The sequence below is a fragment of the Camelus bactrianus genome, chromosome 1, assembly GCF_048773025.1.
Source record: "Camelus bactrianus isolate YW-2024 breed Bactrian camel chromosome 1, ASM4877302v1, whole genome shotgun sequence".
Classification (NCBI taxonomy): domain Eukaryota; kingdom Metazoa; phylum Chordata; class Mammalia; order Artiodactyla; family Camelidae; genus Camelus; species Camelus bactrianus.
This window is the reverse complement of record NC_133539.1, coordinates 61725495-61752632: the sequence shown is the minus strand read 5'-3', so window position 1 is coordinate 61752632 and position 27138 is coordinate 61725495. Positions and strand designations below refer to the sequence as shown.

The following is a 27138-nucleotide window of genomic DNA, read 5'->3' as shown; positions in this document are numbered from 1 at the left end:
CAGCAAAGTATTTCCTTATAAATGATGCACATGTCGGCTAAGCCCCCGGATCCTAGCAGCCCTGCAGTTTGTTCTCCAAGTGCCTGTTAAATTGCAGCAAGTTTGCGGGTTCTCTGACCACAGCCTTTCTCTGAGATCAACCTCAGAGATGCTTTTCCAAGAACTTTGAAAAGCTACCTAAGAGGCTTAGTTGCAAATTAACAGAAACAGGCGGGTAGTTTGAAGAGAACTGAGGGAACAATTTTTAAAATTACTGTTCCGTTTTTTCATTTGTTTTGGGGGTTCCCTTTTTCTGCTCAGAGACCAGTCTTGCGACACTCCCCGGTTGTCGCACCTCTGGGAGTAGAAATCACTGCGGGCAATTGAACTCCACCCAAACTGAAGCTGCAGTGATTGCGACGCAAGAGGAGGGTCCTCTCCCCGGCCGGAGGGCGGGACGGGCGGTGTGCGCAGGCCCGGGAAGTCCCGCCCGGCGTACGTTAGTAGTGTCGCCCTTGGTCGGCTCCCTAGGCGGGAGTGGCCGTTTTGGCGGGCATTTGTGACGTCACTAGCCCTTGTGGCGCTGCTACGGCACCGCCGCCAAGTTTAGGCTTTATGGCTGACCAGAGAGAGAGAGGAGCGGCGGACTCAGAGCGCCAGGAAGGCCTCGCGCGGACCCTCGACAACGGCGAAACGGAAGTCCCGCTCCATCGCAGCGCTTCGTCCGGGCGGAAGCAGCGTTCTTCCTCGAGCGGTGGCCCGCGGGCTTTGCTGCCCTGAGCTAAGGGAGCATCCTCACCTGGTAAGAGGGAGGAGGGGAACTTGGCGCGTGCCTTCTGCGGCGCCAGAGAGCCAGAGCGCGCCGTCTGCCCTGCCGCAACGGTTGTTAATGCCCAGAAGCAGCCAACGTTCTTTTGTTTTCTTTCCCATGTTCTTAATATGAACAAACACACCGCCTTCCGTGGTCGTGCTGTTTACCTGGTCCGCAGAACGTCTTTTTGCTTCAAGACGTTTGATTCTCCCAATCTCTGAATTCTGGAAGACTGCTGGGCATAATATTTAAACACAATATTGTTAATTTGCTTTCTGCGTACTTGGGCCGGAAATACGATTCTTTCTCTTTCAGGTGTTGATGTTGAATATGCCTTATTAGCATATTAAAATGGCTGTACCCAAAGACGCCATCCCTTCCTTGTCGGAATGCCAGTGCCAGATCTGTGTGGAAATTCTAATCGAGCCTGTAACACTGCCTTGTAACCACACGCTCTGTAAATCATGTTTCCAATCAACTGTCGAAAAGGCAAATTTGTGCTGTCCCTTCTGTCGCCGCCGGGTCTCTTCGTGGACTCGGTACCATACCCGAAGAAATTCTCTTGTCAATATGGAACTGTGGGAGATAATTCAAAAACACTATCCAAAGGAATGCAAGCTTAGAGCCTCTGGGCAGGAATCAGAGGAAATAGGTAAGTAAAACCCAGTGTGTTTGTTGGGTTAAAATGGAAAGAAAACCAAAACCAAAAAAATTGCCTGCTTAGAGCCTTAAGTCATTTGAAAAATTATGTAAATACTCACAGATGAGCAATAGTCATAGTATAGCAACAGCAAAAATAAGGAAACTACTGGATTCCTGTGTTAATTTTTTTTTTCACTTTCAGTTACTTTCTTTAGCTTGCTTGCCTGTTATGTCTCCATTTCTTAAGCATGCAGTGAGCCTCAATTATCATTCTGTGGCAGTTCCATGTAGTTCATTCTTTTTTATTCAAAACCCTCCACAACGTGGATTCTACAACAAACTATACATTAAGCCCCAAACTGTATACTTGACTCTAGCAGCTTGATCACTTACGTGATCAGTTAAGTCATGCAGTGTTTCTTGTCTGGGCTTAGAATGTGGTGCATATGCCCTGGTGTACTTGCTCTTTTCTGGAATTTCTTATTGTGGTAAAGTCTGCCATTTTCACCATTTTAAAATGTATGATTCAGTGTCATTAATTATATTCACAGTATTTTTCAACCATCACCACTATGTTTCCAAAACTTTTTCATCACTCCTAACTGTTTAACCATTAAGCAATTACTACCTATTCTTCCCCCAACACCACTGCCCTGCATTTTTCTAATCTCTGTGAATTTGCTTGTTAGATATTTCATATAAATGTATTCATACAATGTATGATCTATTTTGTCTGTCTTCTTTCTTTCACTTAGCATAATGTTTCCAAGGTTTATGCAAGGTGATATGTATGAGTACTTCATCCCTTTTTAGGGCAGAATAATATTCTATGGATATATTATATTTTGTTCTTTCATCCATTGATAGACATTTGGGTAGTTTCCACCTTTTGACTATTTGAAGAGTGCTGATATGAATATTCATATACAAGTATTTTTTAATATGTTCTCAGTTTTTTTGTGTGTATATATCTAGGAGTGGAATTGCTGGATCACATGGTAATTGTATGTTTGGCTTTTTGAGGAACTGCCAAAGTTTTCTGTAGTTTTACATTCCCACCACAATTTATAATGGTTCCAGTTTCTCCATATCCTAACCAATACTTGTAACTTTTTTCTTTTTAAAAAAAGTTTTTTTGTAGCCATCCTAGGTGTAAAGTGGTATCTTAGTGTGTGTTTTTTTAATTGTGGCAAAGTATACATAACAAAATTTACCATTTTTAAGTGTACAGCCCAGTAGCGTTAAGTACATTCACATAGGTGTGCAACCATCACTACCATCCCTACTCAGAATTTTTCATCTTCCCAAATTGAAACTCCATACCCATTAAACAATAATTCTCCAATTCACTCTTCCAGTATCCCTTGGCAACCACCATTTTACTTGCTGTTTCTATGAATTTGACTACTTTAGTTACCTCATATAAGTAGAATCATAGTAGGTATTTGTCCTTTTGTGTCTGGCTTCTTTCTTTGCTTTTCATTCTTTCTTGCTTGCTTCCCTTCCTCCCTCTTTCTTTCCTCTCTTTTCCAGGACAATTCGGCAACTTTTCTTAAAGTATAATTAACTTACATTAGTTTCAGGTGTACAGCAGTGATTCGCTATTTTTATACATTACAAAATGATCACCACCTTTCACTTAGCATAATGTTGGAATTCATCCATATTGTAGCATATTTCAGAATTTCATTCCTTTCTATGTCTAAACAATATTTCATTGTCTGTATTTAACATGTTTTATTTATCCATTCATCTGTCAATGGGTACTTGGGTTACTTTCACCTTTTGGCTTCCACTTATGGGTGTTGTGAACAAGGCTGCTATGAACATTGGTGTACAAGTGTCTGTGTCCCTGCTTTCAACTCTTGGGTATGTAACCAGAAAGGAAGTGCTGAATCATACGGTAATTCTGTTTAATTTTTTGAGGAACTACCACACTCTTTGGTAGCAGGGGCACCATTTACATTCCCACCAGCAATGTTCAGGGGTTCCTTTTTTCCATATCTTTGACAGCATTTTTTACTTTCTGGGCTTTTGTTTGTTTTTAACACCCGTTTAATATAGTGGGTGAGAGAGGCTATCTTATCATGGTTCAATTTGCATTTCTCTAATGACTAATGATGTTGAGCATCTTTTCATGTCCTTATTGGCCATTTGTATGTCTTTGGAGAAATATCTATTCAAGTCCTATGCTCATTGTTTAATGGGGTTATTTGTTTTTATGTTGTTGAGTTGGTGTTTCTTATATATTCTGGATGTTAACCCTTTATCGGATATGATTATTTTCTCATTCCATGGGTTGCCATTTCACTCTGTTGTGTCCTTTGATGCACAAAAGTTTTTAAGTTTGATATAGTCCCATTTGTCTATTTTTGCTTTTGTTACTTTTGCTTTTGGTGTCACATTCAAGAAATCATTGCTCAATCCATTGTCATGAAGCTTTTCCCCTGTTTTCTTCTAGGAGCTTTACATGTAGTTTTAGATCTTTATTTTGATTTAATTTTTCTATATGGTTTAAGGGTAGGATCCAACTTCATTCTTTTACTTGTGCATATCCAGTTTTCCCAGTGCCATTTGTTGATAAGACAGTTGTTTTAAAGTTTTTGTTTAGTAAGTCTCTTGTCTGGACTTCTTTAGGGATGGTTTCTGTTAATTTATTTTGTTCCTTTGAATTGTCCAAACTTTGTTTCTTAGTATGCCTTGTTGACTGGTTTTTTTGGTTTTGTTTTGTTTTGGAGAAAATTGGACATTTGAATATTATATTGTGGTAACTCTGGGTATCAAGATTCTGCCCTTTCTCTGGGGTTTACCATTTTTTTGATTGTTGAAGGCTATAATAATAGTTCATTTGTTACTGAATTTCCCAAACTGTTTTTGCAAAGGCTGTTCCTTATTGTGTGTGGTCACTGAGTCTGTGTGTTAACTTGTGTTCAGTTAGTGTTCTTTCAGATTTCCTTGAGTGTCAGAAGTCAGCGAGGCAGGGAACAAAACAAAAAAGCACTTCTCTGTCCTCATGATGGCTCAGCTCCGTGCTGAGGCTGTCCTTCAGCACTTAGGCAGGCTTGCACTGAGCCGAGGATCAGCCCAAGGTGAAAGCGCAGTGTCTTCTCATATGTTTTCTGAGGCTGTGTCGTTCCCTGGATCTGCCCTGTTTCCTCCAAAACCAGGAACCAGTGTCCCACTCTGAGAATGTGGGTTTCCCTCTTAAAGACTGCCACTATACTGAGGAGGACTTGGGGCAAGAACATGTGTCACAAAACTTTCCTACTATTTTGAAGTTGTCTTTTTCTTGATTCACCATTTTCTTGATTGCTATAAACCTTTGTTTTCCAGAGTTCTTACAGTGTTCGCTCTGGTAGTTTCTGTTTGTTTGTTTGTTTATTTAATTGAAGCATAGCCAGTTACAATATAGTATACAAAGTATAGTCAATGTCAATTTTTAGTGTACAGTCATGCAAATATATATATTTGTTTTCATATTCTTTTTCATTAAAGGTTGTTGCAAGATATTGGATATAGTTCCCTGTGCTATACAGAAGAAATTTGTGTTTTTTAATCTATTTTTATATATAGTGGCTAACATTTGCAAACCTTAAACTCTCAAATTTATTCCTTCCCACCCTCTTTCCCCCAGTAACCATAAGATTGTTTACTATGTCTGCAAGTCTGTTACTGTTTTGTAGATGAGTTCATTAGTGTCCTCTGCAACGTGGATGGACGAAATCGTCATTCTAAGTGAAGTAAGCCAGAAACAGAAAGAAAAATACCATATGATATCATATATGGAATCTGCTTGTTTTTTGATGTTTCTATGGAGGAATGAGAGCTTGGAGCTGCCTGCTCTGCCACTTTGCTGACATCACTCCACCTGGCCTTCTCTTTTAAGTGTTTACCACTATAATTGCTATTGTTTTCAAGAGTGCCCTTGGACTTGAACAAATCCACATTCTGTTCTAAATAAAGTCAGTTTCTTTGAAGGAAATCTTTGGTGCTCTCAGTTGCCCTTTCCCTGGGCAAAATCTTAGCCAGTGCTCTGGAGCTAGAGGCAGAGACAGTGGCTTCTCTCTGTAGGAACAAGTCAGTGGACAGGCATAGTAGTCTCTGGTCTCCTTGGCTTGCATCTCCTAAGAACCTTTTGCTCTGTGAGTGAAAGGTTTGCTCTGTGATGAAGGCAGTGGGGCCCCAGTATTCTCTGCTTGTTGTGCCTGAGTGTGAAGTGAATGGGGAAAGGGAACCTGCCATCAGCTTCACTCAGCTCTGCAACACTGAGCTGGAAAGGATAAGAAATGCTGATAGTCTGCTCCTCCTGGAGAATGCTGTACTCCTTGACTGGGAACTGGAGAAACAGGGAGCCCTGTCTTGGCTACAGCCCCTTGGAGTGGAGCTTCCCCCTTGTTGAGTTAGCTAGGGAGAGCAGGTTGTGGCCTACGTGCCACAGAGTCTCACTTTTCTTACTGAAATTTAGTAGATTTGGGAGGGAAGTGTTTCTTCTTTTGCTGTATGCTCTTAGGACAATTTCCAGGGACTTTATTCAACCAGCTTTTTATACCTTTCTCCAGTTGTGGTGGTTTTGTTGAAGAACAGGTCTGCAGATCTCACTCTGCTGTTCTGGAAGTTGATCCCCCAAGTTGTTTTTCGTGTAAATTTTATTGAAGCATAACATATATGCACATGTGTACAAACCATACTGTAAGAGATTTTTATTAACAACTTTGTTTCTATAAATTCTGCAGTCTAATGAAATGGAGAAATATTTTGAAATACACAAATTGCTAAAGATTTCATAAAAAGAAATTTATAACCTGAATATCTAAATATATGAAAGAAATTTAAGTCAGTTAAAAAACTTTTCCACAAGGAACACTCCAGGCCCAGGTGCCTTCACTTTGTAGATTCTACCAAGTATTTAAGGAAGTAATATGACCAACTCTACACACATTCTTTCAGAAAATAGAAGAGAGGGAACACCTCCCACCTCAGAAAGATTTAAATTTACCAAAAAAACTACAACTAGAAAGTTGTAGTGAGGTTTAGAGAGTTTATCGAGGTGACAGGATACAGAGTCATTATATAAAAATCAATTGTGTCTCTCTGTTCTAGTAACAAACAAGTGGAAATTAAAATGAAAATAGACCCCAGCTGATTAAAAGCAAAACAGTAGGAATTTTATAATTGAATTGCCTGGGTGTAAATCAGAACCCTATCATTACTAGATGTGTAATCTTCAATAAAATTTATATTTTAAAAAAGTGTGCAAATCATAAGTCTATAGGTCTGTGAATTTTCAAAGTGAACATGTCTATGTAACCAGTACTGTGATCAAGATCAGAACTTTCCCAGAACTCCTGAATCCTCTCAGTGGCCCTCACCATTCCTGTAACTACTGTTCTGACCTGCAATACCATAGGTCACATTTGCCTGTTTCTGAACCTTTTAAAAAATGTAATCCTGTGCTCTTGTGTGTGGCTTCTTTAGCTAATGGTTATATTTGTGAGATACATGTGGTTACAGTTTATTTTCATTGCTATGTAGACTATGTTGTATGGATATTAAGTAGAGAAAACAATGAAAAATTCTGTGTCCTGTTTGGTGGCTGTTGTGAATAGTGTTATTGTGAACATTTTTATTTGCACTTTGGTGAACACATGTCTACATTTCTGTTGGATACAGAGTGAGATTTGGGGGTCATAGAATGTGGATAAGGTGTTCAATCCTTTCCTGTGCTGTATGAGAATCTGTTCTTTGATTAGATCTCAAGCTTTGTTCCCCCCAAAACCTAATGAGAATAAGAATTTCCATGATGTTACTAGCTAGCATTGCTTGTGGTCATAATTATCCCTGATTGACAGATTGCCTCTCTATTAAGAGGAATTATAATGCTTTTGGGGATTTTATACTTTGTGCGTCTCTTAAGTGTAGTGACCATTGTAACTGAACATGTTCCTTGTGGGGAACCTGTGCCTGTATTGTTGCTACAAGAGATGTTGGCTTCTGTGCAGCAAAGGTTTCCTGGCTTCCTTGCTTGCGTGCTGTTAGATTGATGCCAAATGTGGCCTTATGGGTCATTTTCTGAGTTTGAATGTTCAGTAGAACATAAGACCATTCCTTGGTGGGTGTTACAGGTAGGGTGAGCCTTAGGAGATACTGCCAAGTGGTTTTCCAAAATCATTTTACCAATTTATGCTCCCACCAGTAGTGTCTGAGAGGTATAGTTGCATCACATCCTTGCCAACACTTGGTTTTTCTTTCCCTCCCTCCCTCCCTCCCTCCCTTCCTTCCTATCTTTCAAGAAATTTTGGTATTATACTTACATTTTTTTCAGCATTTTATTGGGAAAAAATTTTTAATATACAGAAAAGTTGAAAGAATTTTATGGTGAACTCTCATACCCATAACCAGATGTGATAGTTAACATTTTACTGTACTTGTTGTCATATATCTTTTCATCAGCCATCCATCAATCTCTTATTTTTTTATTTATTTTATTTCCCCTTAAATATACATAGAAGTACACATATTATTAGAGATCAATATTATAATTTTTTCTTTTAATGTAAAATTTTACATACGTTGAAATGTACAAATCTTAATTTTACCTTCACTGAGTGTTCACTTAAGTATAACATGTAACAAACCCCTATAAAAATAGAGAACCTTACCATCACACCTGAAATTACTCTCATGTCCCTCCCAGTTAATCCCTACTTCAACACCCACGAAAGTCAACCACTTATTTTTTCCCACCATAGGTGAGTTTTGTCTGTTCTAAAACTTCATATAAGATAGAATTTTATTAGTTTCCTAGGGTTGCCATAACAAACTACCACAAATTAAGTGGTTTAAAATAACAAATTTATTTTCTTACAATTCTGAAGGCCAGAAGTCCAGGCACATGTTCTGTTGAAAGCTCCAGGGAAGAATTGGTTCCATGCCTTTCTCTTAGCTTCTGGGTGTTGCTGACAGTCCATGGTGTTCCTTGGCTTACAGCTGCATAACTCCAGTCTCTGCTTCCATAGTCACATGGCACTCTCCCTGTGGGTCTTTACATGGCCATTTCTTTTCTGTGTCTCTATCTGTTAAGGACACCAGAGATACTGGATTAAGAGCTCACCCTTCTCCAGTACGAATTTAGTTATTTCTACAACAACCTGTTTCCAAACAAGATCGCATTTTGGGTACAGGGGTTAGGACTTGAGCAGATCTTTTGAGGGTGACACAGTTTAGCCTATAACAGTAATCATAGAGTGTGTGTTCTTTTGTGCAGTTTTTTTTTTTTTTAACTTAGTATAATGTTCCAGATCATCCGTGTTTTGGTTATTAGCAGTTTATTTCTTTTTAAGTGTTGCTCTACTGTAATTTTCTGGTTGTTCTCCAGTTCATGGTGCATCAGCCATTTCCAGCTTTTGGCTATTATGAATAAAGTTGCTGTGAAGATGCTTGTACAAGTTTTTTTGTGGCCATATGTTTTCATTTTTCCTTGGCAGATACTCAAGCGGAATTTCTTAGTCATAGAGTAGATGTATATTTGATTGTAAAATAAACTACCAGATAATTTTCCAAAGTGGTTGTATTATTTTCTAATCCCAGCAACAACATACACAAATTCTGGGTGAGTTAAAAATAATGGAAACTAAAAGTGACTGAAGAAAATATAAGTGATAAATTCAGAATCTTAAGATAGGGTAGATTTCCTGAGTAACAGAAGAAATCCTAAAACAAAACTTTTATATGATAACAAACGTCACAAAGTTAAAAACAACAAACTGGGAGAAGTCATTTGCAAATGCTTAAATCAACAGAGAATTAACATCTAGAATATAACAAGAACTACAGATTAAGAGAAACACTACAATAATGGGCAAAGGAAAGGAACATGCAATTTACAGATGCTTAACTACTCACTCTGTAGTAAGCAGAGAACTGTAATTTTTTTAAAAAATTTAATGAAACTACTGAGATTTTTAAAGTTTACTTACTGATTTGTTCACAGGTAAATCTAAACTAAGATCAGTAACTTTTTCAACCAAAGATGCAATAAATTACGTAGCAGCAATTATTTGCTATTTCTTAAACAATTTCTAAATCCATTTTATAGACTAAAAGTGAGTATGACAGTCGATATTTGCCATCTGTCGAAAGCAGCTCGCCAACAGTGCTTATGTTGGTTAACTCTAAAATTTCTATCATAAATCACTTAAATGTTCCCACCATACTTAATGTTGCTTTCTTATGGTGAGTGCTGTTCTTAAAGCAGACAGAATTCATTAAAGGAAATTTATCACTATACTTGTAATTTTACTCTGAAGGAAAAATCCAAGTTAATTAGAAAACTGAATGTCCAATATTGGACCAAAAATAAAAATAAACAATAAAACCTAACTTGAACAGTTAAGTGGTTTATAAAATTATTCTTCCAGCCCTCATTTTGACTCTGCTTTTGTCATCATGGAAACAATTTCTTCTCCCAATTAAAATAAATTTGCTCAGTAGTACCAATCTTCCTCTGAAACCTGTAGAACTCTTGACTTTCTCTGACCTCTGGTGGTTTGCCAGCAATCTCGGGTATTCCAGGGCTTACAGATGCATCCCTCCAACCCTTTGTGTTCACACAGTGTTGTCACTGTGTGTCTTCACAGCATTTTCCTTCTGTGTGTCTGTGTCCAAATTTCCCCTTTTTTGTGAGGATACCAGTTATAATACAAACTTTGGTTTCTGCACATCTATCTTAGTTTAGGCTGTTGTAACAAAGTATATAGAGTGGGTCACTTAAACAATAGAAATTTACTCCTCATAGTTCTGGAGCTGGGAAGTCTGAGATCAGTGTTTTATAATAGCCATTCTAATAGGTACATAATGCTATCTGTTTGTGGTTTTGATTGGCATATCCCTAATGAATAGTGATGTTGAGCATCTTTTCTTGTGCTTGTTGGCTATATGTATGTATCTTTTTTGAAGAAATATGTGTTTGCTGTAATTGTAGGATTACTTTTTTAAAAACTCCTTTACTATTATTTTAATGGCTTCTAGAGAAAGAGCTAAGTATATATATTCATGTGCCGTTTTGAACCAGAAAATCTTTGGTTTTTCTTTTAAAATGCAACTCCATAAAAAATATTGCTATAGCTGTTAATAATTGTATATTTATTTTAATTTCGCATTTTTATGTTAATATAGGTTTAATGGAAAATAAAAGTTAGCCATAGACTCCTGTGTTGCCTATATAATTTTCTTTCTTGATCTGAAACAGTTGATGACTATCAGCCAGTTCGCCTGTTAAGTAAACCTGGGGAATTAAGAAGAGAATATGAAGAGGAGATAAGCAAGGTCGGTACTAAATACTTGTTCTTTTTTAGAAGAATTCTCTGCTGTGTTTTCAGTTTCAGATTTTACGTACAGCTTTATGTGCTTCTATAAATAGTATATATTGAAGTGTTAATAATTTTAATGTACTTTATAAAGACTCCATTTTTTACATTGTTCAAAGTAGTTAAAAACTAGCTTTAGTTTATTTAATTTCCCTGAAGCTTTGAACATAAAGGGTGGTAGATTATGGGTGTCTTAGTTCATTTGGGCTGCTATAACAAAAACACATAAACTGGGTGGCTTAAACAACAAACATTTATTTCTCACAGTTCTGGATCTGGAAAGCGTAAAATTAAGGCATGGCAGATCTGGTATTGGGCGAGGGCCTGCTTCTTGGCATGTAGACAGCTGCCTTCTCACTGTGTCCTCACATGGCAGAGAGGGAGAGAGAGATCCTCTCTTTCATGTCTCGTCTTTTCATGAGGACTCCACCCTTACAACCCAGTTACCTTCCAAAGGCCAAACCTCCAAATATTGTCACATTGGGAGTTATGGCTTCAACATACGAATTTGGGAGAACACAAACGATGTGTTTAGATGAGAGCATAAAGGGCTAGTTGTGAAGTCCCTAAATAGGAAAAGAGGGAGTGGTGCTTACAGTGAAGCCTTTGAACTTCACTTGTACTAAGAGAGCCTTAGTACTTCCTGCACCCTGCTTAGTATAGAGTAGTGTTGTCCCCTAGAAATACGATGTGAGTCCATATGTAATTTAAATTTTTCTACTAGTCACATTTTTAAGATTTTTTAAAGGATGAAACTAATTTTAATATATTTTATTTATCTCAATATATCTAAAATATTTTATTATGAAATCAATATAGAAAATATTAATTATAGGCAATCTACAGATTTAATGCAATCCCTATCAAATTACCCAGGATGTATTTTACAGAACTAGAACAAATCATAATAAAATTTATATGGAACCACAAAAGACCCAGAATTGCCAAAGCAATACTGAAGAAAAAGAAAGTGGCTGGAGTAATAACTCTCCCAGACTTCAGACAATACTATAGAGCTACAGTAATCAAGACAGCATGGTATTGGTACAAAAACAGACATATGGACCAATGGAACAGAATAGAGAGCCCAGAAATGAACCCACAAACTTTTGGTCAACTAAACTTCGGCAAAGGAGGCAAGAATATACAGTGGAATAAAGAGAGTCTCTTCAGCAGATGATGTTGGGAAGACTGGACAGCAGCATGTAAATCAGTGAAGCTAGATCACTCCCTTACGCCGTACACAAAAATAAACTCAAAATGGATCAAAGACTTAAACATAAGACAAGATACGATAAACCTCCTAGAAGAAAACATAGGCAAAACATTATCTCACATACATCTCAAAAATGTTCTCCTAGGGTAGTCTACCCAAGCAATAGAAATAAAAGCAAGAATAAACAAATGGGACCTCGTTAAACTTACAACCTTCTGCACAGCAAAGGAAACCATAAGCAAAACAAAACGACAACCTACGGAATGGGAGAAAATTTTTGCAAACAATGAAACCAACAAAGGCTTGATCTCCAGAATATATAAGCAGCTCAAACGACTTAATAAGAAAAAAACGAACAACCCAATCCAAAAATGGGCAGAAGACCTAAACAAGCAATTCTCCAAGGAAGAAATACAAATGATCCATAGGCACATGAAAAAATGCTCAATATCACTAATTATCAGAGAAATGCAAATCAAAACTATAATGAGGTATCACCTCACACCAGTCAGAATGGCCATCATTCAAAAGTCCACAAATGACAAATGCTGGAGAGGCTGTGGAGAAAAGGGGACCCTTCTCCACTGCTGATGGGAATGCGGTTTGGTGCAGCCACTGTGGAAAACAGTATGGAGATTCCTCAAAAGACTAGGAATAGACTTACCATATGACCCAGGAACCCCACTCCTGGGCATATATCCAGAAGGAACCCTACTTCAAAAAGACACCTGCACCCCAATGTTCATAGCAGCACTATTTACAATAGCCAAGACATGGAAACATCCTAAATGTCCATTGACAGATGACTGGATAAAGAAGATGTGATATGTTTATACAGTGGAATACTATTCAGCCATAAAAACGACAACATAACACCATTTGCAGCAATATGGATGTCCTTGGAGAATATCATTCTAAGTGAAGTAAGCCAGAAAGAGAAAGAAAAATACCATATGAGAATGCTCATATGTGGAATCTAAAGAAAAACCACCAAAAACATAAATACAAAATAGAAACAGACTCATAGACATAGAATACAAACTTGTGGTTGCCAGGGGGAGGGTGGTAGGAAAGGACAGGCTGGGAGTTCGAAATTTGTAGATAATGACAGGCATAAGTAGAATAGATAAACAAGATTATACTGTATAGCACAGGGAAATATATACAAGATTTTGTGGTAGCTTAACAGCGAAAAAGAATGCGACAATGAATATATGTATGTTCATGTATAACTGAAAAATTGGGCTCTACACTGGAAATTGACACAACATTGTAAACTATAACTCAATAAAAAATGAAAAAATTATATATTACCTATATAATTACATGTCAGATTATATAATTAGATCTTAATTATATAGTTACATATAAATTAATCATGAGAGAGTTTACTTTTCTTCTTATTTAGTCTCCAGTTGTGTATTTTATACTTGTAATACGTATCAATTTGGATAGTCACATTTCAGCTGCTCAGTAGCCTCATGTAGCTAGTGGCTGCTGTCTTGGATCATGTGAGGTCTAGAACTAATAAATAATTACGATAGTTAAGTGTCAGCATATTGTCTAAACAAAGTCCTTCAGTAAGGGTTTTAAAGGAATAATTTAATCCTTACAACAATGTAATGAGAACACGTTCTATCAGGATGCTTTGGAATACAGGTAAAACAAAATCTAATTTAAACTGCCTTAAACAATAAGAAAATTGTAATTTATTGGAATTCCAGTGGTAGTAACAGCTTCAGGGTTGGTTTCATCCAGAGCTCTAGTTTCGTTTCTTTGCTAACTTCTGTCAGCTGGCTTTCTCCTCAGGCTAACAGCAAGATAGCTGCACAGTTCTGAACAGCAGGTGCATGTGCCACAACATGCAGAGGGAGAAGCAGCAGGCTCTTCAGTCACCTTCCTTTAACAGCAAGAAAACGTACAAGTTTCTTAGCAAACTTTTCCTCACGTCTCCTTCACTTAAATTGGATCAAAGACTTGTTCTTGAGTCAAATCCTTTAGCTTCCTGAAGTGGCTCTTAGATTATTTCTTTCAGAAAGTATAGTTTAAGTGGCCACAAGGGTGGCCTTAGGTCCTCAAAGCTGTTTGAGTCTGCACTCTGCATTTACTGATCTAAGAAAGTTATTTGCTTTTCTATGTCTGTTTCTTCATCCATAAATCATATAATGACCATTATGGTTGTTTCTTCAGCAAACATTCCACTCTGCCTGGTGTGTTTCAGGATTCATCCCAACTTCAAGGATAGACCCTGATTAGTTTGAGTTAGTTTTTCACTCCATCTGCTTTGCTAGGGTTTGGTTCAGAAACCTAGGCCAAAGTTAGGCCTTCCATTAATTGAGGGAAAGTATTACCTAGAAACACTTCCAAAAATGTGTTACAGTGTAATGGAAAATGTGATAAGGACTGAAGCGAGGAAAGATGAGGCTTTGATCAAGGTTCCATTGGACTGACTGGGGAAGGCTCCTGAAAGAGACTTTGTGGACATTTCTACAGAAATTAGTCTCTCCAGATTTGCACTGGATTTGAAATATGTTAATTCCTGCCATTTTTTTTTTACTTCTATTATTCTTATTAAGAAATATTATAGATACACGAAAAAGTTCAGGGAGGAATTGTTCTTTATTAATCATTTTTAAGGTGGAGGCAGAGCGACGAGCCAATGAGGAAGAAGAAAACAAAGCCAGTGAAGAATACATTCAGAGATTACTGGCAGAGGAGGAAGAAGAGGAAAAAAGGCAGGCAGAAAAAAGGCAGAGGGAGATGGAAGAACAACTGAAAAGTGATGAAGAGCTGGCAAGAAAGCTAAGCATTAATATTGTAAGTTTTAAAAACTTTGAAGTGTTAATATTCCTATTGCTTTTCCTAGGTGATTTTGAACAGCCTGAAGAATTGTTTACCATAACTAGAAACTATTTCTGACATTATTTACTCTACTTAAAAGGGTTTTTTTGCATATTGTTACACATTTGCCTTAATCCAAGTATACTTAAAAAAACCTTTTTTATAAGTTGTCAGTACATTCAGTTATGTAGGAAAGCTATTCAGTGAAAAATGAGTTTTCTTTCTCCCTCCCACGTCTTTACTCTGATTCCTTTTTCATTACATCAGACACTCTCCCCAAAGGTTAGCACTATTAACAGTTTCTTTTTTTTCTTTCTTTTTTTTAAATTGAAGTAGAGTCAGTTACAATGTGTCGGTCTCTGGTGTACAGCACAATGTCCCAGTCATGCATATACACACATATATTTGTTTTCATATTTTTTTCATTAAAGGTTATTATGAGATACTGAACATAGTTCCCTATGTTATACAGAAGAAACTATTAATAGTTTCTTACAACTTTGTTTACCTAAAAAGAATGTGTGAATCACACTGTTTTTTTCCTGACCTTCTTCACATGATATTTCTTAGAGGTGTTTTGTATTACTACATATAGTCTATCTAAAGTTCTTTTCTAGTAATGGCATTTGCAGGATGCAAATCACTTTTTGCAAGTGAAGCACATTAAATTTTTTAGTAACATATAAAACCTGGATTTTATTAATCTTGCTATAGTTAAATTACTGCCTAGGGGACAATGAACTAAGAAAGGATGATAAAACACATACTTTAAGACCATAGGATACAATGGGGACTGAGTGATTTGAAAGAACCTGGTGGAATCACCTGTGGTTCTTTTAAAATGCAAACTCCTATACTAAATCTACTAAATCAGAATCCCTGGGGATGGGATTTAGGGGATACCATTCCCAGAGGCATCCAGGGAAGTGTGACATGCATTCAGGCTTGAGCCTCTAAAAACAATTCCTCTGCTTTCAAACAACAAATATCTTAAAATATATTTACCAAAATGAAGCATATCCAGAACTGGGGTTTTGTTTTTTCCATATTTGAGAGGCTTACCATTCATAATAATATACCTAAGTTTTAGATTATATGCCCTTTTTAAAAATATATTTCCTTTTAAGATATAAGTGGGATAGCTTCGGAATGGTACACAATTGAGAATTAAATAAAAGACGCAGGCCGAAAGAATAACAAATGGGATAGGAAAGAAAAAATATATCAGAGAGGAAAATCTGAGGTCAATTTTACTTGTATTTCAAGAGTTAATTCTAATTCTTCTTGTTTTCACATGGGGATTATAAGAGCAGATCTATTGATATTTTAGAATAATTTTTGGTTTACTTGTAAAAGTTTGGTGGTTCAAGGCCACTGCTGACCTTTTTTAAAAAAAATTTTCCAGTGGTGTAGTAAGAAACTTACGAGACTAGGACCACAAGTAAATATTCATGATATTTATTGGTATGCCCTTAAATCCCCAGATTAAGTTATTTTACATAAAATGACTTTTATTCCAGGTATAGTCACAGCTCTTTGAATTTTTCCCTACAGATTACGGTAGTTATAAATATATGAAATTATTCATTAGAAAAATTAGCAGAAACTATCAGCTAATGAGATTAGTATCATCATGCTCTTTGTGTTTATAATGTAGAGTAAAAATGAATTTAGACCAACTTAGGTAAACTTAATCTTGTTCATACTAATTTTTGCATGGTCAGTATTATTCAAAGGATGTACAGAATTTAAACATAGCATAATTTCTGAAAAATTCTGTTGTGGATTCTGATTTAATTAGTCAAATTAATAATTTATTTTAAAATTGTTTTATGCTTTTTGTGTTGCTCAAGAACAATTTCTGTGAGGGAAGCATCTTGGCTTCGCCCTTGAATTTCAGAAAATCTGATCCAGTCACAACCAAATCACAAAAGAAAAGTAAGAACAAACAAATAAACACTGGAGATATTCAGAAGTAAGTGAACATGACTATCAATTATTTATTGACCACCTACTGTAGATTTTTGTTCATAGAGTCTACTGTTGATCAAAATCGATCCATCAACCCTGCATGAAAACCCTCCACATGGTCTAAGCTTGACGTAAAGTGAAAATAAGAGAGATGCTCACATCCTGTGCATCTTAAGCACAGAGATGTGAAGCTTTTTTTATCTTGATTGCTCAGGATTTCCATGTTGTTCCTATTTTCTCAAAATTAATCAATTGGATTCCTTTTTCTTTTGGCTTAGATTCAAGTGAGAAAAGCTGGTCCCAAGTAAGGTCATCCTCATTGAAGGAGTTTACAATTTTGGCATCCCCCACACTCTCTTTTTCCCCAGTTTATGGATTATATTTCTTCTCTACTATACAAAACAAATCAGTCAGGTAGTCAATAGTAGAGCGAATTTAGTTGCCCCACAGCGCCCCTCTAGCTAGCAGCAGGAAGAGTTGATGTCTCTGTAAGTGTATAAGCTTTCCAATAGTAGTTCATAGTTGAAACAGTTTATCAACTGTAGTTTATCAACTACAATCTAGACGTCAAACATGTAAGGGCTTTTGGTTCAACTGCGTAAATATGTGCAGGTAATTTGCATCCTTCCAAAATTCATAGAAATTTAGGATTTGGGGTGGTGGAGACTTGGGATGGGGAGATGGAGATTGGCGGGAAGAGGGCAGCATTAAAGGAAGTGGTTGCTATTAAGGGAGAAAAAAGATATGCAACATCAGTGTTGTTAATGCTGATATGCAAAGTAGAAATCAAGAGAAAAACCACTGAAAGGAGAAAAGCAGAGATACTTCGTATTGATATAGTACTTTCCTGCTTAAAAAATGTAACTGTAATGAATCTAAATAGATACTTTGAAATATTTAAAGATAAAAATTTACTAGAAATATAAGAATAAACTTATGAATTTAAAAGCAGAAATAGAAGAAACTGAGAAACTAGTGGATTAAAGTTAAAACAAAGTTAAATACAGATAAGGTCTAGTCTCTAGAATATATAAAGAATTCTTACATAAAACAGCAACATACAAGATAGAGTGTTGGTTGCACAACTTTGTACTAAATGTACACTTTAAAATAGTTAATTTTATGTTATATGAATCAAATTTAAAATAATTAACAAAAAGCTTACTAAAGTGTTTGAAATTAAGAAAAAGTGCCAGGTAACTCATTGGCTAAAGAGTAAATCTTGATAGAAATATAGAACTGAAAATATTGCACATCAAGACTTACGGGATGTGACTGAAGTAGCATTTAGAAGGCTTTAAATGCCGTATCAGATAAAGAAGACAGGCTGAAAATATATCTAAAATGACAATTCCATAACAAAAAAATAGACTCACAGACTGGTAGCTAGTGGTACATGCCACTTGTGTTTAAAGCATTTGATTTTGGCAAACTTTTTTTTTTTTTAAGGTATTTGTCACCTAAACCTCAACTTGGGTCAGCATCACAGTCTGAAGTTGCACAAGAAGACAGGAAAAACTCCATGTCTATGGTATGTGGGTGCTACAGATGTTCTCGGTTTAGCAAGTTTACTAATGCTATAAATTGTTAACACTTGTCATTTCCTAACTTCTTTTTAAAGTCACTGTACTAAATGGAACATTATTTCTTAATTATCTTAGACTCACCTAGACTAAGAGTCAGCAAATTTTTCTCTAAAGAGCCAGATAGTAAATATTTTCGGCTTTGCAGCCCACCGGGTCTCAGTCCCAACTGTCCAATGATGCTGTTGTCATGTGAAAGCATCGACAGACAATATGTAAACAAATGCGCTTGTCTTTGTTCCAGTAAAACCATTTATGAAATCAAGCAGCAGGCTGAATTTGGCCTATCGGCCACAGTTTGTAGATCCCTGACGTAGATAATCAAATTCACAAAACTGGATAGGCTACCCCTGGTACCAGCTTCCCTTAAAAGATTACAGGATGGAAAACAAAGCATGCTAGTAGGGCAGCATCAGGCATCGCTGTTCAACAAGAGTCATTACTACAGAGCTTCTAAGTGATGGCCTGGAAATGAGACCATGCAGAAGAGTATAGTAACCACCCAGGTTCGGAAGTCCCATGCCCCATAAGAGTCAGTTATTTACTGTAACAATTCATAGGTATAGCTTCCAGGGGTCCTGGTAAAGGGCACACCCAGTCAAAGGAGTTGTAAATTACTTTAAGAAGCCCCAGGCTTTGGCTTCCTGCAACATGTTTATAGACCACTCATAGGTCTCCTAGTACAGATGCAGTTCACCAATAAGGGTCATTTTTACCATAAGCTATGTGGCCTAGTAACACATGTGACATTCCCCCTTTATCGGGTTTCCAAGCAAATAGAATGAAGAAAGATGAGCTGACACCAAAGTCAATTTCCTACAGAGAAGAGGTTTTGTTAACCCTTTACTCATGGGTTCCTAAAATTTTTTCAGTTCAGCCAGGTGGTTTTATAACACCAACATTTAATCTTCATCCAACCACTAGCTCTGTAAGGTATCCTTCTTGTGCCCAGTTACAGCTGAGAAGACTGAGGTATGCAGAGATAAGAGACTCCCGAAGTCCCTTAAGTAGAGGGAGTAGAGGGAGGATTCAAGTCCAGATAGTTTGGCTCATACTAGAACTAAGGACTGATGTAAGATGCATTCTAGGGCTGGGATTTTTTTTCCTATCCTGATGTTAATATTCACAGCAAAATCAAGTAAGCAGCCTAGAATTTGTCCAATCCAAACCACATTGATTCATAAGAAATGTTATGAGTGATGATAAATGCAAAGCAAAGTAGGTGTTTAAAAAAAAAAAACCAGATTTAAGGTCTCCAACAACAAGGAGTAATTTTTGTTGTGGAGCAAATTCTCATTGAAGCGTTTCTTCTTAAGGCTTTCACATGGTCAAAAATAATCCTAGGTCTTGACATACCTAAGACCTGTAAGTGAGAAGAAGAATTATACTGGCAAAGCAAGGGTTCTTAACCTAGGGTCTATGAGTAGAATCCACGGAGTACATATGAACTTAGATAGAAGAAAAAGTTGTTTTCATTTTTGCCTGACCTCTCATTTTAGTGTTTCCTTTAGTTATGAATGTTGGCAGCAAACCATAATAATGTTATCAGTACCTGTGACTTTATTGCCAGTAGAAAGCACAGGTTTTTAATCATATTACATTTGTTTGCAAGATCTCTTAAAGTATCATTTATATTCATCCCTCCAATATTATAAGTTATTAGACTTGCCACTAGATCTTAATATTTAATGTATTTAATAGATAAGCTTTATTACATCATAAATTATAAGATTTTAATAATTGTATTATAAATTATTCCCTTTATAACTGTATGTATTTATTTTTATGTTTAAAACTATTTTTCTCAGAAGAGGTCTGTAAGCTTCACAAAAATGCCAAAGGGAGGATGATTTGTGACACAAAAAGGGATTAAAAACCTCTAGTGTAGAGGAAATTTATAAAGTGAGAGGTCAGGTCATGGTGCCAGCTCCTGGCCATATATATATAACTAGTTTGTGGGTTTTAATCTATAGGTTTTCATGGGAATGAAAATGAAGAAATACCTTAGTCTAAATTGGCACACAATAGAAATACTATTAAGAATTAATATACCTTCTTGGTAATAATAATTACCTTATGCTGACAGCTCTGCTATAGTATCAGTGTAATTAGACTTACATATTATGACTTGATATTTTCCCCTATTTGGTCTTTTTCTGTTTTCTCCAGGAAACTGACAGCAGTGATGTAAATAGCCCTACATGGCAAGACATAGAAATGGAGGAAGATATGCCAATACTCTCTCCTCAGATATGCCTTGAAATTCAAGAACAATGTGCAAAATCTTCAGTGGAGTCACCTATGCCTCAGTTACGTGCCAGTGGTAGAGAATGGTGCCTTGAAGGAAAAGTCGAAACAAGATCAAGCAATCATGGTAAAGAATTATGTGTCATAAATCATGAGGAACCTAAAGCCAGAGTTCCCTACTCTGGAGAAGCTGCAGATGAACCTTGTGGCAAAACACAGAGTGGCTGTACTGTATCTGATATGACACAGATAATTAGAAATGACACAGTTGAGACAGAAAATGAGGAGTCTCGCCTACTGATCAATAAAGATATCTCCAAAAGAAAAAACCAGGAATCTTTGTTTGAAGGAGCCAGGGATCCATGCTTTTCTGCAAAAAGAAGAAAAATGTTCCCCAAAGCTTCCTCAGACCAAGAGGACACAGAAATCAACTTTACCCAAAAACTGATAGATTTGGAACATCTACTTTTTGAGAGACATAAACAAGAAGAACAGGACAGGTTATTAGCATTACAGCTTCAGAAAGAGGTGGATCAAGAACGACTGAGGCCAAACCGGCAAAAAGGATCCCCAGATGAGTATCAGTTACGTGCTACATCCTCACCTCCAGACAGATTACTAAACGGACAGAGGAAGAATTCCAAAGATAGGAACTTCAAAAGACAAACTGATCTGGAGCATCCAAAACCTCGGAGAGGCTCAAAAAATGAAAATTGGCAACCTTCTTTAAAGATCCAGTTTAAACGTTCAGTTAATGGAAAAAAGATACCAAATTCTACTAGAGATGATGGTAATGTGCCTAAAACTGCTCATTCCCTACAGCCTAGTAAGTCACAGAAAAGTATTTTTCAGATGTTTCAGAGATACACAAAGTAATGCATGGGTAAAGGGAGTGTTTTATAATCTAGTAAAGCTGGATTGTGAAGCTCTCTATTGTAGATTCTTAACTTTTTTTTTATTAATTCTGCTCTGTGGGTACACTCATTGTCCTCAATTACAGGACAATCCTTGTGATTATAAGGGAGAAATATATGAAGGTATTTCTGCCAAACTCAGTGGTAAGCAAGAATCCCGCTCCTTTCCTTTTTTAGTAACTGTGATGTACTAAGTTGACAGTCCTTATGGATATAAAAATGCCTTGGCTGACTCCCAAGAAATCATTTCCATGCATTTCCTAAAAAATGCATATTTTATGGCCTTTGCTCAACTTTTTGTCCTGCCTAGTAATTAAAGCAACTTTATAGTATAACCAAGTAGTTAAGGAATCCAGGCAGGGTTTAAAATCTGTTTCTTGCAACTTTCCCATGTATTTGCAGAGCTCATGAAATGCATCTTCCATAACACTAAAGTAATCTAATTTCTATTCCACTTTACTTTTTTAAGTATTACAGCATTTTCTTTGATTTAAAATGGATCTGGATCAACATGAAGTCAGAAGAATCAGAGTTTTCTGGAAAATTAGGGATTAACTGACAGAGATGAAGCGAGATTCTTGATACAAAAGGGCCTAAGAGTTGGGATAAGGCTGAGTGGACTGGATTGACAGTTTGGAAGCATTGGAACTGAGTAGATGATCAGATGACTGGGTCCAAAATAGAGTAGCATGTGTTGTTTGGCAAAGTCTTCTTCCTTGTCTTTCTTTGCTAAATGACACAGAAAATGTGAGTTTTTGCACCGTTGTATCTAATCTGCTATTCAAGGGGAAAAATGGGAATTTACTGAGAGTTATATCACAGTATCTACGTTGTACAACCTGACTAACCATGTATTTATTTCCTTATGTTATCATTTGTATTGATACTGACTTACTTGTGTTATGGACAAAAATAGAAAGTATGATACTTGAGTTTGGCCCTGTCTTACCCATGAAAGTTAAATCAGAAGGTAGTGATTTCATTTTGTGAATTTAACTTAGAAACTATTGATCTTATGTTTCATTAATGTGAACAACTTAGAGCAAACAAACAATAGTTTTAACAGCATTTCTTCTGATGTCTAGTTAGCCATCCTTTTAAGGTAAATAACAATAAAATGTCCTAGAGGTAAAAATTCAAGATTAAATTTATCAGTATTTCTATACATTATTAAGGGTTTTTTTCCTCCAATTTTGTAACTGAAATCTGCATACTTGACGGCATCCACTTCAATATTGATTGGGTAATTATGGGTAGAATTCTGATGCTGATTTAAAATTTAGTTTGCCCTTTCTCAAAAGTGATTGCCTTCTGAGTAATGATTGTGCTGAAATGAAATGTAGTTAGAAACTAATCAAATTTGTCTAAAATAGACTAAAATCTTTTTTCATCAAACCAGTATTTTTTAAGAGCAATTTCACTTTACAGTTTAGGGTAGGCATTGTTGTAATGCCTCAAATCAAAAGTTATGTAATTAAATCTTCCTGGAATAGTCTATGACCAAAAAAGGAGGAAAAATAGGGTAATGTATTTAGGATTTACATATCTAACCACTTATTTGTGAAGAAATCTTTCTGACTAAAGTCGGTTTTAAGATAAAAGTTTAATTTCTCAGTCGTTCTGAGAAATTATGCATTTTTGTGGGAAACTAGTAAATGTTTCGTGTCAGTCATTAGAATGTATGGATACTTCTCCCATTTCTTTGGAAGGGATATGAGAGTGTTTAATTTCTCAGGGAGTTCTAAAACTGCAGAGATTGAGAATCTAGAAATTTAAATAATTATTAAAAATTTAAATGGACTGTGGTTTACAACAGGTAAAAATTAACACATGAAAATTAAAAGTTCTGCATAACAAAAACTATCATAAAGGAAAATTGAAATACATAAACTAGGGGAGAAAGATGCAATTCATCACAAAGAGCTAATTTCCTTTATAATAAAGTATCTGCCAATACGTTAAGAAAAAGACTAACAACCCAGAAGGAAAACTAGAGAAATTTTTTCCCAAGAAACATTGTTCAAGGAAAGGAAATGTAAATGGCTTTTAAATGTGTTAAAAGATGCATGATATCACTTATACTAATGCTCATATATTTTTCCACCTTTCAGATTAGTAAAGATAAAGGTGCTTTTTGGGGTTTGCTTTGATACATGTTTGTTTGTTTTAATCTTGGCAAGAGTGTAGGGAAATAGGCACTTCTATATGTTGCCTGGTATGAATAGAAAATTTAAAATTCCTAGAGAGGTAACCTTGGCAATTCTTCCTCTATTAAAGCTGTCTTCACATATATGTAGAATGGCACAAAATACTTTTGTATGGCATTGTTTGTAATAACAAGCTTAGCAACAACCTTAATCATATCAATACACACCAAATAAATGATGGTACAATGGAATACTATACTGCAATTAAACAAACAAAAAACCTACTTTACTGATGTGAAAAGAACTGTAAGATACAGAGTAAACCAAAAATACAAGCTGTAGAATAGCATATATAGTGAGCAACCATTTGTCCAAAAAAAGAGAAATATATGTATGAACAAGAGAGACAGTGTTGCCAGTGGGGAGAGAAACTGGGTGACTGGGAGATATAAATGAAAGAATGACTTTTTGCTATTGTTCTTTTATATTTTTTGAATTTTCAGTCATATTGAATCTATTGTATCAGTCAAAATTTAAATGTTCTTAAAATATTGCAAGATAAAGGAAACTTATGCATCTCAGCCTGCACCACTCTGGATAGTCCTTTTTTGCCTTTAAATTCTAAGAGTTGTAGTTCAGGAAGGTTTTTCAGTGTGAAAAAATAATTAGCATTGTGAATTTTTGGAAATAGTATTATAAATGAATTTGAATATATTTGGCTTTAATGTACTATTTTAAAATTATTTGAAAAGCAAATCTTAGGCTTTTCAGGTAGCATTGCAGCAAACCTGTAGTCCTGCTGAAAATAATAAGAAAAGCCAGATTTAAAAAATGTAAAATTTTCTACTTAAAAGCATCGGAAAGCTACTGAAACAATGCGGACCAAGTTGGCGCTAAGACTCTAGAGAGGGAAGACTTGAGAGGTGAACTGATGTTTGCAACCACTTTTTCGCTCATAGCATGTGCCTACTCTGAATGCAGGCTGAGATTCAGGGCTGCTGCTGGTGAACAGAGAAACCGGCAGAGCTCTTGGCCATCTCATGAAGCTAGAGTGACACAAGGGTCATCAAACACAAGGTTGGCTTTCCCATAGAGATAATCACAGTTTTGAAACTGTTCAGAGCAGAGGCCAAAAGGCTGAAAACCTCTGAAAAGCAGAGAGGAGTTGTCATCAGGTACAAGGTGCTAATGAGACAAGAACAGTTCAGGTCCTACCAGGGAAAGGAAGCCTGTTGAACACACTAAGGCCTCAACTGAAAGCCCTAGCACAGAGGTGTGCAGACTATGTCCCACAAGCCAAATCTGCACGCTGACAATTTTTGTAGGGCCTGTGAGCTAAGAATGCTTTTAAATGGCTCTTAGGTTCCTTAGTTCACAAATATTTATTCCATAAGGAATTGAACTATGGGACTAGTAATTCGTGCATAAGTTTTGGACCATCAACACAACTATATGCTCCCCCTCAAATTACTTTAATTTGTAAATGGGAATCAGTGTAACTAACGGAGTCGCTATCAAGAGTGAAGGAAAGTAATACACATTGAGCACCTGGTGCAGGCCGTGATTCAAAAATGAACTTTAATAAGTGATAGTTCTTTTCTCCTGGCTATCCTGCAGCCTCATCACTCCACCAGTCCCACTTTGAAGAGAGTTTCACTTTATCCCGTGACTTTGTGCGACCATAAGTACCCACATACAGCGTCCAGTAAATTGCAGTTACCTTCTGTCTACTCATGGAGACTCCACTGACCTCTCTCCTGCCAGATGTGTCCACAGCACCATGTAACAAGAAACCCCTGCTCATAAGTTCCTCTCTGTCACAGTTCCCAGATGACAGGAGACTTTGGCCTCAGGAAACCATTTCTTGGAAATACCTTGTGGCTTCCTCAGATTCCTATACTGCTTCTATACATTTGGTGTACATAAAGGTGTGTAAAATACCACAAACTTTGAAAGGAATTGAGCTACTACTGTATGTTTACTTATTTCTTAATTCCTGTGTAAAGATTAATAAAGAATCATGACTTTAATTTTTAGTCTTTTTTTTCCCCTTCAGTATATTTATGCCTTGTTTTGGCAGGACTTGGAGCAACACGGACCCTGAATTCACTTGAGGGCACCCTTCTCTTTACATTTCACTTTAACTTGGCTTTTATGGTCCCAGGCTGCTGCAGTTAGACTCTATCCGTGAAACCAGTTCCATCCAAAAGGTTTTCTGTCAGTTGGGGATCATAAATTGGGTCTATCTTTTGTATCATTCCTCTTCCTCTCTTAAGACCCATAAAAAGTTAGGGTGTCTGTTTTTTACTACAAGTCAGACAGACTGAGCGTGGACTTTCCTGAGTCCCAGGATCAGGATGAGAATCCCACTCCCTGCTCAGTTTATACTAGAAAAATGTAGATTTTACTGGGTCTATTGATAGATCCACTTGAGGAAAAAAAACATAATAGGTATTTCACTAGAGGGTATGCAGTATAGGGAATTGGTTAGACAGGTGTTGGGGCAAAAGGAAACACTGAGATAAGCCAAAGATGATAACTGCAGAGAGGGGCTGCCACCCTCAAAGCTGAGAAACACAACAGAAGAGTTTGGTTACTAGATGATGAAGAAAAAAGTGTGTGCCACCCGTACACAGACTATCAGCTAAAGCCACCACTGTCCTGAGTCCCTACAAACTTTCTAATTCTTACCTACAGGGATGCCAAGAATCCCCCTCTGAAATTTCTTCTACAGAAAATTAAGGTCTCAGGCATCATCACAAAATTCCCAGAGCTCCTAGGGGGGTACACTCTAGAAATAATAGAACACCAGAGTAAGATTTAAAGGAGGGAGGGCATTTTAGTAATTGAAGTAGATCACAATGAAGTAACCTTCCAGAGTAGTCCTAAATTGCAAGAAAAAAGAAAAAAATTATATAATAATCTTAGCAAGAGGCACTGAAATAATACTAATTTGGTTTTAACATGAGAGAATCTTTCTACTCCCAGAGAGCTTGAAGTAGTTTATACAAGTGCATTCTGAGTTCATTGAATTGAAAACTGTTCAAAAACATAAGTATCTCAAAAATAACTGGTTGGAAAAGCACCTTGTAAACCAAAAATATTTGATTCTTTCTATTGGCGTATGCTTAGAAAATGTATTTAAAGCTTTTATGTGTGTAAAGCTATAAGTTACATGAATTTAACTGGTTCATTTTTAGAAGAAAAAAATTTTCTGTGGCACTGATAAGCAGGCCACAAACCAAGAAATCAATGAGGGGCCTAATTACCTAATAACTTAGGTCTTTAGTTGGGGACAAGTGGCAATTTTAATTTAGTAGCAAAAGCTACCAAAAAGATTATTACTGAACAAACCATGCCTCTTTGCTTTGGCTTAAAAAAAAAAAAATAACCTGTGCATCATGTATTTTTCTGAAACATTT

The 27138-nt window shown here is 36.5% G+C and overlaps 1 protein-coding gene across 1 annotated transcript; it reads left to right on the top strand.

The window, feature by feature from the left end:
- The first annotated feature begins 441 nt into the window (after positions 1 to 441).
- On the top strand, positions 442 to 25746 carry RNF168 (ring finger protein 168). Its single transcript, XM_010959315.3, has 7 exons — positions 442 to 781; positions 1106 to 1442; positions 10680 to 10756; positions 14651 to 14830; positions 16708 to 16829; positions 18275 to 18356; positions 20578 to 25746. The coding sequence occupies exons 2-7, from the start codon at positions 1142 to 1144 to the stop codon at positions 21529 to 21531; spliced, it is 1716 nt and encodes a 571-aa protein (XP_010957617.1). The 5' UTR covers positions 442 to 781; positions 1106 to 1141; the 3' UTR covers positions 21532 to 25746.
- The last annotated feature ends 1392 nt before the right edge of the window (positions 25747 to 27138 follow it).

What these genes read in the sequence shown, in the direction of transcription:
- RNF168 (XM_010959315.3), top strand. Translation starts at nt 1,142, where the DNA reads ATGGCTGTACCCAAAGACGCCATCCCTTCCTTGTCGGAATGCCAGTGC. An exon ending in ATGAAGAGGAGATAAGCAAG is followed by an intron (nt 10,757 to 14,650) that starts GTCGGTACTAAA and finishes ATCATTTTTAAG; the next exon opens with GTGGAGGCAGAGCGACGAGC. An exon ending in AACACTGGAGATATTCAGAA is followed by an intron (nt 16,830 to 18,274) that starts GTAAGTGAACAT and finishes TTTTTTTTTAAG; the next exon opens with GTATTTGTCACCTAAACCTC.